This window comes from Stegodyphus dumicola, chromosome 1 (genome assembly GCF_044657685.1).
Source record: "Stegodyphus dumicola isolate Sdum_Otavi_A_Nest chromosome 1, ASM4465768v1".
In the NCBI taxonomy this organism is placed as follows: domain Eukaryota; kingdom Metazoa; phylum Arthropoda; class Arachnida; order Araneae; family Eresidae; genus Stegodyphus; species Stegodyphus dumicola.
In genome coordinates this window covers 134150210-134167533 of record NC_140768.1, presented here as the reverse complement: position 1 = coordinate 134167533, position 17324 = coordinate 134150210, and the positions used below count along the sequence as shown (strand labels likewise).

At 33.4% G+C, this 17324-nt stretch overlaps 1 protein-coding gene across 1 annotated transcript in view; it reads right to left on the bottom strand.

Annotated features, from left to right (window-relative positions):
• The window catches only part of LOC118204205 (REST corepressor 1-like), an 85080-nt gene extending 68439 nt beyond the window's left edge, over positions 1-16641 (bottom strand). The window contains exons 1-2 of the mRNA XM_085820935.1: positions 16296-16641; positions 281-334 (exon numbers count right to left, since the gene is read on the bottom strand). Coding sequence (XP_085677061.1) covers positions 281-334; positions 16296-16410 — 169 coding nt within the window. The 5' untranslated portion in view covers positions 16411-16641. The remainder of the gene's footprint in view (positions 1-280; positions 335-16295) is intronic.
• Positions 16642-17324: the final 683 nt, after the last annotated feature.

Here is a 17324-nt window from a genome sequence, read left to right as displayed (position 1 = left end):
TTTATATTTTAAATTTTGTAATTTCTGCATGCCATCTTACCAGATTTAAACTGATGATCTATAATCCAGAAATATCGATAATCCAGAATCGTCGAAGTCCCGACGATTCCGGATTAACGACTTTTGACTGTATTGCTCCACCCTCAGCAGCAAATACCATTCTTTATACTGCAACATGCTTACTCGAAATCAGTTTGACATACGACATAAAGATGAACACATTTTTTAAGTATTTCCAAATGCATTGAGAAAGCAAATTTTAAAACATATCTTAACTTACCTGTTGATATTAAGTCTGGAATAACTGCTTGATACTCTTCCCCAACTTTCATGGCTGTAAATACACGAGAAAATTAATGTAATTATAATGGATTTAAAATAACTTTTTATTTCAATTAATTCTGACACACAGCTTTGCACATTATTTATAAAATTATTATGATTATTATATATAGTTATTACTCTCAAAATTATCAAATAGAAGTAGAAATAAATAATAAAGCTTCTTAAGCAAGTTAAACAATTACATATTACAAAATGTAATATTTAAGCCAAATATCTGGTGGAAAAGAAAAAAGATTACCACAAAATTATGAACTACACTCCTGCTAAAAAAATAGGTAACAAAGGTAAAACATGGAATCCAACAAAATCTATTTAATGGGCATGCGGTGAAATTAATCCCAGAGGTTGGCATCGCATTACTAGATCATATAAGCAAACAATAAAGCAAAGACATACAAAAACACATGTATACGACAATAACATGGGAAAGACCAAATGGGTCAGAAGAATGTGCAATGGAAACATACTAATATTGGATATCATACCTTCTAGTTGACATGCAGGCTGAACAACAACGATACAAACTGACAATAGATTCGATCACTTGTTGAGGCAGTAGCATTCATTACTGTAGTAATTTATGTTGGAGCTCGTGCAGCGAGCCTGGCGGCAAAATGCAACCTGCTATACATCATCCCAACATGTCCCACACATGATTTATGGGATTCAGGTAGGTCCAGTGATTTAGCAGGCTACAGCAAATGTAAAACAGTTCCACTCTCCAGGTAACTCCACAGCACTCAAGCTCTATGTGAGCAGGCGTTCTCGCCCATAAATATCACATCGGTACTCACTGCAGCAATAAAAGTACACACAAGGGGGTGTAGTAGAATTTTGTCGCAATATTAGACAGCTGTAACAGTATACAGAGCAATCATGCAGAGCTCGGTGCAGCTGTTCATTTCTATCCCACCTCCATACAAATAAGCCTCCTCCTCTCTAATTGTATCTCAATGATGTTTGAAGCCTGATACTGTTTCCCTGGCTTTCACCATATCATTGCCCTTTGAGAATCATTCTATATGTTATATCGAGTCTCATCTGTAAAAAGTATGTGGCCCCACTGCTGTGGTGTTTAACTACACTATTCACGGCCCAATTCAACTGCACTCCGACTTGCAATGGGGACAAAGGAACACAAATCACAGGACATCAGGCATACATTCCACCTTAATGCAGTCGATCTGACATAGTTTGGCAGGATATTGTTCATCCTGCTTGTTTATAAAATTTATAAGAAACTTGTTTATAAAATTTTTTTTTTTTTTTAAATTAAATAATAAAATGTCAACACAAATATACAAGACCAATTTTTTTTTATTCTACATTTTCAAAAATTCCACATGGGCCATAAATGTCCCTTTAGGTTCCCTTAGAAACTGCCGTCAACTTCTGGTTCAGTATTTTCTTGATCACTACTTGAGCTTTCTGGATTCTCCTGAAGAAAGTTACTTTCCTCCATGTCGGATTCTGAAGTCATCTCTGTAGTGGAAAGAACATATTTACGACCACTATTTTGAAATGGATCTGCATTGTCTTCAGACTCATTCTAAAAATGATCATAAAGCTGTTGGAAGTTCTCTGTAGTCTAGCTTCCACTTTCCAAAATATATACAGTACACTCGCGGATTATCCGTGGAATTGGGTGGCGAGGCCGCCGCAGATAAAAAATATCGCGGATAATCCGAAAAAGTTAAAAACGGCTATAGCAAAAGAGAAAACAGTCATTCCAACTTGGAAAAATCGTTTTATGTACAATAAAACGTAAAATAAGGAGCGGGCACTGCAAAGGTGAGTAAGAAATCACTTACTCATCAGAGGGGAAGGTTCCGAGAAGGCCTGGGATATTTTTGCTATAAATAAGCACGATGTTAGCAAATTTAACGTTTCGCTCAGTTTTGTGAACATTTTTATTTTCTTTGCTTTACGCTCGCGTAAAAAAAAAAAAAAAAAAAAAAAAAAACTTTGTGTGGCAGGCACAGATAATCGGGAGTCTACTGTATATATAAAGCATATTTTTGAGCACAGAAACAACAAAAACGAGAGGGATGCATTTATCCCCAATGAACATTCGAGAGGGACATATGTGTCCCACATAGAAATTTTCAGCAAAAGGGAATAAAAATATATTAGCAACACCATAAAAGTAATTCACACTTTTAGCCACTAATTTACAGTAAAGAAAGCATAAAGAAAAAAAAAAAAAAACAGACTCACAGGTATACATTAGGACACGTTTGCTTTGTCGCTGGATTAAGACTAACCAAGAGAGAAAGGCGAAATTGGGGGAAAACCTTCAAAGTCCAGTACTTAAATGCAACACAGACTCGCACGCTTGTTTTAGATGCATTTCCCTCTTGGTTTTTTTTTTTTTTCTATTTTGCTATGGGACATATATAATCCATTAGACGCAAAAGGGTTAATGCAGTTGACGCAACACAGTTTGGTGGGCTATAAGTCATCTTGCAGCAGCTGAGAGATGCAACTCTAGCTGTCATGCTGTTAGTGATCTATGATGTCTTGAACATAGTAAAAGGAAGCAATCGTTTGTCATTGTGGTAATCCTCTGGTATTCACACTCATGTCTTCTGCAGGAGTTTTGATCACTTTGGTAATGATTAAACAGCCTATTGATGATACTACGATGCCCATTCAGTTCTCTCACAACAGTGGATTGTCTTACACCAAAATAGATAATATTTTGGTCATATTTGCAACATTTCAACACATTTCTTCTTGCAGATGATGCCTTTGACTCATGCTTTCTGCATTGGCTATCTTAGAATAACTACCCCTGGATAAAGAACTATCCCTGCTTGCAAAGCAATGCATAGGTTCTGCATGCCCCTTTTTTAAGATGTGGTGTGACTGCAGGATTGCGTTTTATGTTAGTTTGGGTTGCACATTTGCATTCAGTGATACAAGCTCAACTTCATAGGTAAATTTTATGTTTTAATTTCCCTTTTTACACTCGTACCTTTCCTTTAGCACTAGTTGCTTACATTTTGTTCATAAATACATTTGCAGATTGGCAAATTCCTCAAAAAAAATTTTCGGTATTCCCTGATTACAGCGGTCACCATACTGAGTCATCAGAATTAGCACATTTGATCAACCACTGTGTAACAAGGAAATTTCAATCATCGCCAAAGGCTTACGCAGTAGCAGCTTTTAATAGATACATTTTAAAACTGCCTTGTTAAAGTGATTTTTATTACTAAAGCTTTATTTAACCTCAAAAATACATACATAATAAATGAAAATATGCAAAGTAAAAATCTATTACAGTACAAAGTCCGAGATCCAGACTCATTGGGACTTTGGGAATTCCGAATTTGGGACTTTTCTGGATATTAGATCATCAGTTTAAATCTAGTACGATGGCATGTATGAATTATAAATTTAAAAATATGAAATCGTGATTTATGAAAAAAATGAAGCATTTATGATCTAAAGGGTATCAAAATTTACAAAAAAAAAATTGCTTAATATTTAGTTGTTTACTTCATTAAACATTTCTTTCAATGTAAGTTGTTTAAGTTGCTTCATTTTTTGTGCTAATACTTTCTCTTTAATTCCATAGATAGACATAATTTCTTGTTCAGTTACAAAATTCCATTGTTCAAGTCCTGTAATTGCTGTGTCAAGTCAAGCATAAGTTGTCAATCGAAATTTTTTCATTCACAATAACCTCTCTGTCACTTTCTTCACTATCGGTAGTGGTATTTTCTGGATATAGAACCATACTATAGATTTCGCTGTCCGTTAATTGATTGATGATTGGGACATTGCCATTGCAATGAAATTATTCAAGAAATTTAACATGGATTTTTAAAATGCTTCTTTATATTTGCATTTCAGTGAATGATCTATGCCAATATCCATAGGCTGAATGATGGAAATACTTGGAGAAAAGAATAATACGGATACATTATCTTTCACTAAAACTTTAATTGAAATGTGGGGTGAACTGTTGTGTACACTTGGGGCAATTTTTGCATCATTAGGTAAACCAACCAAATTTGAGGGTTGCCGAGCTTCAGATATGAAATGATTTTCAAACCAATCATTCATTAATGCTTGTGTCATCCGTGCTGTTTTATTTGCCCAATATATAACGAGGAAAGCCTTTACACCTTTAAATGCTCAAGGTTGTGTATATTTCCTGACTATGAAAAGTTTACACTTGTAACTGCAACATTTGCGCATGTTAAATTGTTAGTTTTGCTTTGAAATCTTCGACACCAGTTGGAGTCTTCTGTAGAGGTTGCCAAGGTATTTGGCAGTCTGAAGGCAGAAAAGACCAGTTTCATCAGGGTCATAAATTTGTTCTGGAGATGACTTTTCACTATTATTCATCTGCAAATAGTTCAGCAGCTTCAATATCAGCTGAAGCACCTTCACCTGAAATTTTTAATTACCATTTACCATGACAATTTTTTAATTTAGTTAAGCAACCTGTCATATATTTGCATTCTTATTTTAATTTCTTCAGGAAATATCTTGGTAAGATATGGTTTCTTTTTATGTTTTCTTATGTCATATACAGTTGATTTTCCCATGATCAAGATTTTGAGATACTGATCAAGATTTTGAGACGAATACAGTACAAAGTCTGTAATCAGGATGTCATTATCCAGAATGATCTATAATCCGGACCTCAAAGCCACAAACTCTGCGCATTCATTACGTGTGCGTGTAATGTATGCTTTAAGCATGCGCACATTGAAAGAAATGTTTAATAAAGTAAACAAATAAATATTAAGATTTTTTTTGTAAAATTTGATACCCTTTAAATCATAATTGCTCTTTATTTCATAAATTACGGTTTCATATTTTTAATTGTATAATTTCTGCATGCCATCTTACCAGATTTAAATTGATGATCTATAATCCGGAAAAAACACTAATCTGGAATCGCCGAAGTCCCGACGAGTCCGGATTATGGACTTTGTACTATATACCTTTATTCATTTTTTGCAGCAATTACACTTTTTGTTTAATGGACATCAAAACATGCTTTCGCTTTGTAAATCCTGTTGCAGCTCCAAATTATTTCAACACAATAGAAAAGTTCAAACTTTATTTTTCATAAAAATGTTGTAATAATAACAGCCTGCAAAAAATGAGTTGGATTAATTCAGAAAGTTAAGGAATGGTGCACTTTGCTATACTAACTGAAATTCCTTGGAATCAGTAAAGCATAATTTTAGCCTAGCCTAAAATCGCATCTGTTGTAACTTATTGGCTACGCATCATGAGATTTGCAACGGAAGACAAGTCGTTCCGCTAAATTTTGTCTTGCTTCTATCACACACTGAGACAATGAAGCTGGAATTGTGTTAATTTAATTATTTATTATACTTATGTTTATTTCTTGCACATGCTTAAGGCTCATTTGAGTCCTGAAAAAATACATTTTCACATATACTTAAGGCTTATCGAACATCGGTGCTAGATATCTTACCACCTGATACAGTATCTGCAGATCCTAAATTCTGCTACCAAGCACCTCCCTAAGTTCTATGGTTTTGCCCCCCCCCCATAACCTAAATTTTTAGTCTCAGAGATTTCACAGAATTCTAAACATTTTGTCATCCCTTAATTTTGTTGCTCTGTGCTTTTCTAAATTCCAAAAATTTTGTCTTCCCTAAATTCAGCCATACGAACTCTGGTGCCGGTTCTGGGTTTATATGAATAACAAATCAGTTATTCTTAATTCAAATACGACTAAATGTAATCTTTTGGCCTATGAGTATCATAAAAAAAAAATTACTTTTAGCATATGGAAAGAAATTCTTGTTAAATTTTTCCTCCACAACATTTTTTAGCACATTTAACTTTGATCATTGCCAAGTGTAATGTCAACATAAAAAGTTACTATACTCTTTGTTATTCAATTACTAATATAAAAAAATTTTTTAGACATCGCCATATGTGTCATTACTAAAGTTCTCATATGCTGACAAACATGGGGTGATGAAAGCAAAATATAATAAATAATGATTCGTCAAGTTGAGGTCAGGAATATAAAATATTAGTAGGTGTAAAATCAGCAACGTTTCTATGTAGAATATTTCGGTTTGAGATGTATGGCAAGCAGATATGCGGCTACGGAGAGAAATTATTTATCACACAAATTTATGCTAAAATAATTGTTTCTTCAAAGGCGAGGTATTTTATTTACTGCCAAAGTGAAATTAAGAATCAGGGCTCTCCGCATGTTTTACTGTGGGAATTAAAAAAATCAAGTGTGCATGAATAAAGCATACAAAGAAAAGGTTGTTGGTTCTTTGGAGGTCCGTATTTTAGATCAGTCCAGATCTCGGACTTTGTACTGTATTCACTATAAGTTTAAGAATATGGGTTTATGGAATTGGAACTCCCTATAATGAACTTTAGGACTGATAAGAAAAATGAATTATCTCACAAAGCTGTGAAGATTTAATGATGAATAAAGGAAAAAAAACTGATTAACACTGCTACATCTACCAAAAGAGGTGAATAATAAATCCAGTTTCAAAAAATTCATATTGAGATTTTACTGAAATTATTATTATATGCAATTATTAAATTTTTTGTTTGTTCTTTTCCCATTTGTTTGTTTTTGACACATTTGTCCAGAAATCGGCAGATTATCTCTTTTTGAGTGGCAAACCATTTCAGTAGACCTCTTCTAACATCCCTACCATGAATGTTCTCCTAGATTTGTAACTGTGAATGTAACTTTAACAGACTATAAAGCTTTGATTTTGATTTGCATCAACGTGGATTTTGAGTTGACAGTTTTTGTAAAACACACTAAAATGTGCTTGTAACTAAGTTTTCCAATATTGTACCATTGTAGTGAATTCCAAGGAATTTGAAATTTTAGAAAAGAACATATTTGCCATCTGTGAACTAATTTTCAGAAATGGTACAAGAAACTTCAAGATGTGCATTCAAGTTCCTTTCTTGAACTTTTTTTTTACAATCCCTATGCTGTACCTTTCTCAACTTTTTCTCTCATCCAAATGTTTTCTATGAGCAGAAATTATAGAGCTTCTATTTTTTTCATATAGCACAAATTGTAAATTAGGACAAACTGTATTTCTGGCAGATATCAGTTTGGCCACATCTATTCTGTATTTTTCAAATTACATTCACCTTATCTTCAAAGCAAAAGCTTTATATTTACTGCTTGCCATGTAGTTCAACTTTTGACACACAAATTGAGTGCAGAGAGTTTGCTCTTCAGGGAAATCTAGAAAAGATTAAAAAGGAAAATAATTTCATTTCCTGCATGTCTTATCCAATGTCCAGCCACAACTTATCATTTCCCCATGATATATATGGTTGCAATACAAAGATTTAATAACTTTTGTAAAGAATATGTTTTGATTTGTAAAAGAACAGAAGATTGCAAAATCCTTATTAAGATGATAACTTTGAAAGCATTTATACTCAAACAAAACACTCAATAAGGATAAAAAATTTTCATTTCCTAAAAGAAGAATTAACTGGTAGTCACATACTTTCCCTGAATAGTGAAAAATTCAAATGGATGATTTAATGATTAGTAATTTCCTCATTAAAAATAGCTGAAATCCTGGAGAGGGGGAAAAAAAAAAATCATAAAAACATTCCAAGCCTATTATGTCAGGCATGTTTACATCTTCTCTGCAAATAAATCACTAGACAAAAGAAAGCATGACACACTACTGATATTTTAGAAGCAATCCAAAGTAAGACACTGCATAGAAATGATTAAACTCGCATGGGCACAAGTGAATTCATCAACAATGAATGACGGTATCACTTCCTGCCAGAAGATGTCAAAAATTTTAAAGAATTTCCATAAAGTGAAAATATTATACCACGGAAATCATACAAGATTCAAGATTCCGTAATCCTTCTATTTTATTATTTAAAACAGTTTATATTTTCTTTTCTTTAACAATCTAGATCAGTGGTTCTCAACCTTTTACTCCATGCAACACTTTCTGCATTGTAAGAAAATTACTCACCTCTTTTCTAAAACTCGAAAAATATATATACATTTACACATTTACTTTGATTTAGATTATTTTCTAACATATTTTTATAAATTAAGCAATAAAAAAGCATAGAAAATGTTAATAAATATCAAAATATGAATAAAAGTAGTTTTTTTATATTCAAAAATAAATAAAAAGGTTGAACATATCCTCCTGAAAGCATGAAATTCCTCCCACAGGGGTTCAGAACCCGACTTAGATATTACCGTAATAAGCAGAAAGTTATGAAAGAAAAGAGTCAAATAATTATACAAATGAAGCTCTTTCACATGCAATTTCAAAAAAATGTAATCACTCAAATAAAACCAAGCTAGTATACACTACTCCAATGGAGCTTTCATGAATGACATGCTTGCTTTGTCAGATTAATTTTAGATTTTTAAGACATGAAACCCTTAAATAAAAGAAAGAGAAACAATTATTAAAGCTATCTGAAATATGTGAGATGCACACATGAACAACTGATGTAACTCTCTGCATACGAGAAAAAAGTTTTCCTTAGCTAACTATAAAGACAAAGACTGCCACAAATTATTTCACTCTACAGAATATTATAGTTTTGTTGATAAGCCTAATTTACAGTAATCATAAAAAACCACGGCTTTGAAATACTAAATAATTATCTTCTCCCTTTTGAGCTTAATAACTTTATTTATTAATGTAAGCATGAACATTTCCTTACTCATACCACTAAGCTTAAAGATTTTCAGAAAATAATACTGCTTTTAAGATCTACATCAGAAAACCTAAATCTATTATCATAGTACATATTTTGAATCTACATCAATATTTATCTTGAAGTTCCAAGAAACACATAATGAATAAATGAGATCCTTTATAGTGGGTGTTCATGTTTCAAAAATAAGTGTCTCATTTATTGAAATTGTTCCTAAATTGTAGAACTTGCTTTATTATTTAAATCAAAACACAAACACAGAAATCGTAAGTATCTATTACACTTTCATTATTTTCCGATTGTTGCAATAAAAACAAAACATAATACACAATGTAGATAACCCTCTAAATTCTAATGCGTCTATTCTGATATCTTCTACAATTCTACAAGTAAAGAAGTATTCCCTCAAAAAAAAAAAAAAGAAAAGAAAAGAACAAAGGAAGATAAAAAAAAAAAAAAAAGTTAGAAGCAGGAAGGATGCAAAATTAACAAACACCTTCGCCAGGAATCGAACCACGGACCACTGGAACACCGGCCCAACATGCAGACCACTACACCCCGAAGACACACTAGGAAAGCGGGAGAAATACCTTATAAGGTAATCAAAAAAGTTCTTGCCAGTTTGGACAGTCAGAAAGAAAAAGTCATAAAACAAATTATAATCACCGCTAATCCTAAGTAATCACCATCAGTATCCAGTGCCTTTTGCCATCGAGTGGGTAGATATGCGATGCCATCACGGTAAAACTCGGGAGTCTTGAACGCAAAGAAGTCCATGAGGGCCTTTTCAAGGTTTGGCCGGTTGTTGAAGGATTACCCACAAAGATGGTCATCCAGGGAATGGAAAAAGTGGTAGTCTATTGGCACGAGGTCTGGGGAGTATGGTGAGTGGGTTAGTATCTCCCAGACCAGTCGCTGGATGGTGTCCTTAGTCTCCTTAGCCTCGCATTGTCATGGTGTAGGAAGGAGTACACCCTTACGATGGACTAATGCTGGCTCTTTATGCATCAGTGCCTAATGCACACGTTCCAACTGCTGCGAGTACAGGCCTGCTGTGATGGTTTGGCCCACTGGCAGGAGCTTATTAGTGCACCACTTGGCAACTAGTCTACCAATGATTTAGCGTGGGTGGAGAGAAGGTCTCGTTGTGTGAGGCACAGGCTTCTGTGGTGACAACTAATGTCTGGAATGCCTGGGTGTGTCATACTGGACCCATTTTTCATCACTGGTGAGTACTCGATCAACTATGGATGCATTGCAGTGCCGAGTAAGCAATGACAAACAGGCAGCGACACGCTGTTGCTTGTTTACATCGAACAGTGAGTGGGGTACCTATTTGCTCAGCTTGTATGCTTTTCCTATGTGTTGCAAATGGAGTCTGACAGTTTCATAAGATACCTGGATGTGTGCAGCAAGCTCACCACATGTTTGACTACTGTCACTCTCTATGGCTGCTCTTAGGGTAATTGTCCAGTGCTTGTGGCCAACTGCTTCATGGTGCATCACTAAGAGACATATCCCCTGACCTGAGTTTATGGAACCATTGCCTAGCGGTTCATTTGTTAACGGCATCCTACCCAAAGGCCTGGCAAATTTGGAGACTTGATTCTGCTGCTGAAAGGCCGAATTTAAAATCATACAGCAAACAACTCTGAACAAACGCCTTTGATGTGTCTATTTCAATCAATCACTGTGTGAGTTACGTTTGAAGTACCAATGCATTGCTCTTTTATACTCTTGGTCAATGTCTGCACTTTTACCCTAACCACTTCATCACCAAGTTTGGCGACTATTTTTATGTTGGGGTTCACTCTTCATATGTCATATCAGAAACGGCAAGAACGTTTTTTGGTTACCTTGCAGTTTGCTCCAAAACCCAAGAATTCTTTTCACAATTTTTAAGCTGCACTTTGTCTTTGCACTCAAAGCCTTTTTCAGTCCAGTGAACCAGCAACTCAAGATGATTTTTTGCATATTTAATGAATTTATTACAGCTAACTTAAAGTTATTTCACAGAAACCCAATACGTTTTTTACATCTAAAGAAACCTGCCATCCTGCGGCTCTTTTGTCGTATACAAATGGTATTCTTTGAGGTATTTCTGTACAAGTTATACAGTCTGAATTTTCTGTCTATTCTGCAGAATCATTGTCGCTTTCACATTCGCTATCTATTACCCTGATTTTTTGCCTTATACCTCTTATTTCATCACTGTTTTTCTGCTCTCTCTTGTTAAGTAGTCTATGCATAGATGTAATTTCGTTCCTCATCAACAAAACATTGAACTCATCTTCACTCCAACTGATTCCTTTCTTGTATTCTGCACACACTAGCTTCCGTAACTTTGAAAATTATATTCCTACTGCCATGACTGTTGAGTTCAAACTAACATCAAAGACACAGAAGCAATATTGCACAGACAAAGCTAAATAAACATCATTACTGTTTGAATTATCACATCAAACTGAGAAGTTATCAAGAATAACCTATCTAGTTACCACATCAAATTAAGTGGAGTCAAGAGTTACCTCTGGAGTGCAAAGGATTAAGAATAAGAATGCTTTTGAAATCATTACACCACATTCAAATAACTGTTCCTGTTTTTATCGTACAGTAAAAAACTTCTAATTCCTTCTACTCATCATTTTACAATTATTCGTCTCTCTTTTTAAGTTGTGTGTCCAATATGCAAATGCATCCCAAACGTTATTCTTTTAAATTTTGCATTTTACTTCAGTTCAGTATGAAATAAATAAAATAAAGCAAACAATTGTTAGCAGGAAAATTTAACGAGTTAAAAAGATAAGGGTTAAAATTTGCATTAAAAATGAAAACTAACTTTTTTATAATGGGACTATTTTAGAAAAATCAAGGAAAGCCATTTGTTACATGATATTTGTGAGAAATTCATTAAATTACTTAAAATTCATTAAATGCATTGAACAGCATGTTAACAGAAGAAATTGAGTCAGCAATTGGTTAGAGTCGATTGAAGTATTATCACTTGTATTATCACAAAGTTTTATTTATTGCCAAGTTGTTGTTTCATTTTTGCCAAGCTGTTGTTTCATTTAGTAGTCACTTGAGTAGTTGAATGTTATGGAAACCCTATTATGACATAATCGATTGCGCGTTGGGCTAATCTTTGGAATATGGTAACAGGTAGTTTGGGGACATTTTGGTAAGGCGATAAAGGTTATTAGCTAGGATTTGTACATAGATAAAGTCAAGAGTGTGCGCAACGCCATTTTTGTGCAATTCTGGAATGTTTTTTTAAGTGAAAATAGGTCGACGTGTACATGGATACCGTGTATGTGCAATTCTTAAAAACGTGGCAAGCAGTTTGCGATTCTGCACTTTCACCCAATTTCGCACCTAATCTTTGTCATGATTAAGAATTTTTGTTCCATAAAAGTTCTAGCATAAGCGTAATTCGGCTAGCAGATTGTTGGAAAAAAATGTTAAGAAAAAAAAAAAGCCTTTACTTTGTGAAAACAAAATGGCGTCCAAACAAAAACTAGCAGGTTGCTGTAGCAGGGTTGGTCGCCAAATTTTCGCCACAAAATCGCCAAGTTACCATAATCCAAAGATTAACCGTGTGTTGCCATAAATTTTGAATGAAGGGGAAAAGATTTGTAAGGTGTGTGTTGGTTAGGAAGTACATTGCTTGTTTTGTGGTTTAGACGGTAGAATGGCTGAATGTTGTAAAATTAATTTGAATTTCTGTATGATCTGGAACAAAAGGGGAAAAGTGCATTAATTAACTGGTGTGTAAATGAAGGTTTACTTAGTAGCCATTATAAGTGCCCTGTTTGTAGGAAGGAAATGCGTATGGTTGAATGTCGGAAGATATCAACCCTATGAAGGATATTTTTTACTCTTATTTTTGTGAATTTATGTGGCGACGCTGATATACGGATTCTAGTTAAGATAATTTTGGAAAGTTTTTGGATGTTGTTAAGGAATTTTGTGTGTCACAATTTGAAGGACCTTATTCAGAAATTTCTAAATAAAGTACGTGGATATTTGCTTTGTGTAGTGCTTAGGTGCATATGATGAATTTTCTTTTTCGTGTTATTTTATTGTTTGATTTAAAATGTAGTTTATTGAGATTATGTATTTTTTGTTTGGTTCTACTGTAGAATTAGGTGCTCCTTTGACTTAAATGAAAATAGATCGATGTGTACATGGACAAAGGCAAGGGAGAGTGCACAATGCCAAATTTGTGCAATTCTCTGACGTTTTTTTTAATGAAAATAGGTCTAAGTGTACATGGATAGTCAAAAGAATGTGCTATGCCAAGTTTGTGCAATTCTCTGATTTTTTTAAAGTGACAATAGGTGAATGTGTACATGGATACCGAGTTCATGCAATTCTTTGATTTGTTGCCACTACACAAAGCCAAAATAACAAGTTAAAGAATTGCACAAGCTCGGCAAAAAAAAAAAAAAAAAAGTTATGTTACTATGATATTATACTTTTTGCAAGTTTCAGCTGGAATTTTAGGTTAATCTTCGGATTATGGTAACTTGGCGATTTTTTGGCGAAAAGCAACCTGCTAGTTTTTTTTTTTTTTTTTTTTTTTTTTTTTTGGATGCCATTTTGTTTTCCCGAAGTAAAGGCATATTTTTTTTTACTCATCATTTTTTTTCCAACAATCTGCTAGCCGAATTATGCTTATGCTAGAACTTTTATGGAACAAAAGTGCTTAATCATGATGAAGATTAGGTGCGAAATTGGGAGAAAGTGCAGAATCGCCCACTGCTTACTGCGTTTTTAAGAATTGCACATACACGGTATCATCCATGTACACGTCGACCTATTCTCACTTATAAAAAATTCCAGAATTGCAAAAAAATGGCATTGCGCACACTCTTGACTTTATCCATGTACATTGCTAAAGTCCTAGCTAGTAACCTTTATCGCCTTACCAAAATGTCACCAAACTACCTGTTACCATATTCCAAAGATTAGCCGAATTTTATACAGCTATTATTGGTACCTCAAATAACCCCGGTTAGGGGAGATACATAAATACATCACAGGAGAACCTTAAATAGGAGAAAGAAATGTTCCTAAGACTTATAACAATTGAAGAACACACAGCAACATCTTTCGAACAACAAAATTGTCTGCTTTAGAAAAATTAGATATAGATATTAAACTTTGCTGAGATCAAACTATGACAATATAGGAAATCTACAGGGAAAGACTTGGGATAGCAGGCTCGTATTAAGTACTAGAGTCAGAATATGACTTATATCTCTTGTGCTAATCATTCTTTAAATGTAGTGAGTAATTTTGCTGAAAAAAATTACAGGGCCACTATTCAGTATTTTAACATATCCCCTAATCACTAGCAAATTTAAAGTTGAAAGCTGAAAAATGCAAAAACAATTTAAAAACAAAATTATTTGATATTAGATAGTCAGCAACAGAAGATAGATTGGACACATTTAGCACCTCTCCAAGATCTAAAAATTTTGCTGCTCTAAAATCTTAAAACTTTGCCAATTTATGTGACTGCACATCTCTAGCCTTGATAGTGACAAAACTCAACTGTCATGTAACTAAACAAATTAACAACTTTTTATCAACTCATTAAAAATATATTTAGTTACAATTTTACATTCTAATGTAAATGAGTATTCTTCTACTTATGCTGTTAACATAAAAAGGATTACAATGATATTCAAGTCTATCTTCAGCATATTTTAATACTGTCTTTGAAGAACTTTTTTAAATTTCCAATGGCTAGGCAAAATATTACAAAGAACTCTAAAGTTTCAAAATTTTGCCACAGATGCAAATTTTGCTCTTATAAACAGAGGTTACAAACAACAGAACTAAGAACAAAAAGACCGAAGTCCGTTCTTGCCTCCTAGTATCTTGACTCTTCTGTAAGACCACAAAAAGCTCTACATTGGAACAGGTGGTCCCTGTCTATTTCTTCTCCAGAAACACAAACTCCAGCTTTTCAAGGCTGTCTGTACATATTAACACGTCTGATGAGCTCATAAGATATTAGACGTAAATAAAAGAAGTTTGAAGTTGTTGCATTTACTGGTAAAATTTTAACGAATGCTGCTTTTTTTTACATAAATAAAATATTGCACATCAGAAAAACAATGAACTATAACACTGGAAAAAAGAAAGGGAAAATGCATTTACAATAAAATTTTGTGATTAGGGAGAAAGCACAAAGTTTTAGTACAAAAGCAAAGATTTATCTTCCTTAAATTGGTTAAAAACTCAGTTTCATTACAAGTATTTGACACTTATATATATATTATAAAGAAGGCATTTGTAAAAAGGATGAATATTCTAATAGAAATTTCACTGTAGAAGTGAATGTATATCCTTGGTCTCTTAAAAATATGAGAGGATAAAAAGTACATATATATATCATATAAGAAACATCTTGAAAACTGGCAGGAAGAAAAAGTTCTTAAACAATGTTATGTTTATATTAATCTTCAAGATATGTGCATGGAAATAAAATACCTACAGCTTCATTTAACTCGAAAACAAAAAATATGTCAAATGGCAAATACAAAAAAAATCTGTCAAATGTTTAGCTTGGCTAAAGGTATATAATTACATATGTTTTAATTCGGTTTTAGGTTTTCACAATAAATATTCACGAATTTATATCAGCTAAATACAATTATAAAAATTTATTACTTCAGAAACTTTTTTTAACTCTTTTAATTTACGAAAAACTTATCACTTTGTACGGGAGCAAAACTTAGGACACCAATTATTAAGAAAATAAAACTTACAAACACTATTTAAAGCTATGATACATAGATTCTTGAACAACCCATTAATTATTTCTTAAAATATATGTATCACTCACTACCATGAAAAAAAATGTTTGTCTTTCATACGCATAATCTTATTTCCCAATCGAATTTGTTACTCCACGGCTTCCGTACATATTAACAATTATTAAAATAATGTCCTAAACTAGTACAATTTTCGGAAATAAAATAATCGCGGATTATTACTCAGTAATCCGCGTATTATTTCATTTATATTCGACATTTAAACGAAAGAACCATAAATACTATCAGTTCACTGCGGCTTCCGTAGATTTTTGTCTTGAGTTTCCATTGGTTTATTTACATTTCTTTATATATTGCTTACCCAATAGATAAAATGGATGTCTTTCAAATGCCTGATCCTATCACAATGCAAAATTATAAATGCATATAAATATATATAAAAATTCTTACAATATTCGGATTCATCCGTAGTATTACTTTCATCGGAACAATGCCCATTGGGACTTGCCGCTCGTGAACGTCGGCCACTTCTAATATCTTGAACGCCTCTATCGGAAAGCACCATTATGCAGATTTTATTTCAGGAAATTAATTACTACAAAATCAAAATTGGAACAAAATGTGTCTTCCGCCCGTCAGAACGCTAAACGCAGCTCCGGGATCAGCAGGAAGGAAGCATACAATTTAGAAGCAACCAAAGGATCTTTCATTCCACTACAAACCCGCACAGCAATTACTTCTGATTGGTTAGAAGACAACAGTGTATTTTTTACCTTCAACAGATGCAGGTATTTACATTAATAACAAAAACGAAATTTTGTATCTAATGCAGTATAGATGCCAAGTCCAACTATCAAAAATATTATAATTTACAGGAAGCAACTGGTAAATTCCAAAGAGGGAAGGTCAATACGACGTGATAAAAAACAGTTAAATTTAAAATGTATTTTAGCTTGTATAAAGTTTGTCCTTTTTTATACCCCCTCCGCTCTTTCTCTCACTGAATGAGTTTTTTTCATAGGTTGAAATTTCCAGGTTCGTAGATTTTTTTTCGTAAATTTGTATTGCATTCTTGTTTTATGATATAAACACGTTATATTTACGACTATTCTTTAGAAACGGGCCTTGTACGAAAATTTAGGCAGACTTAAAAATAGAAATGTATTATGTTTCAGAATAATTGTAGTATGAATATTTCTTTTCTCGAAATAATTTACATATCATTTCGGTCTTTCCACACTTTCTCAAAAACTTCGCAAATTCCATAAAATAACTCTATCATAATTTAGCATTTTATTTTTAAACTTACATTTCAATTTGCCATTTTTCTTGCCACTACAGTTGATGTTTTACACTTAGATCTTGCCCTTCGCATGCAGCGAATATGGAGGATTCTGCACATTCACATGAGACTTCTGATCATGATTATACGCAAACTTTTTTAGATCCTCAGTCCCAAAAAACTTTATCGAACAATGC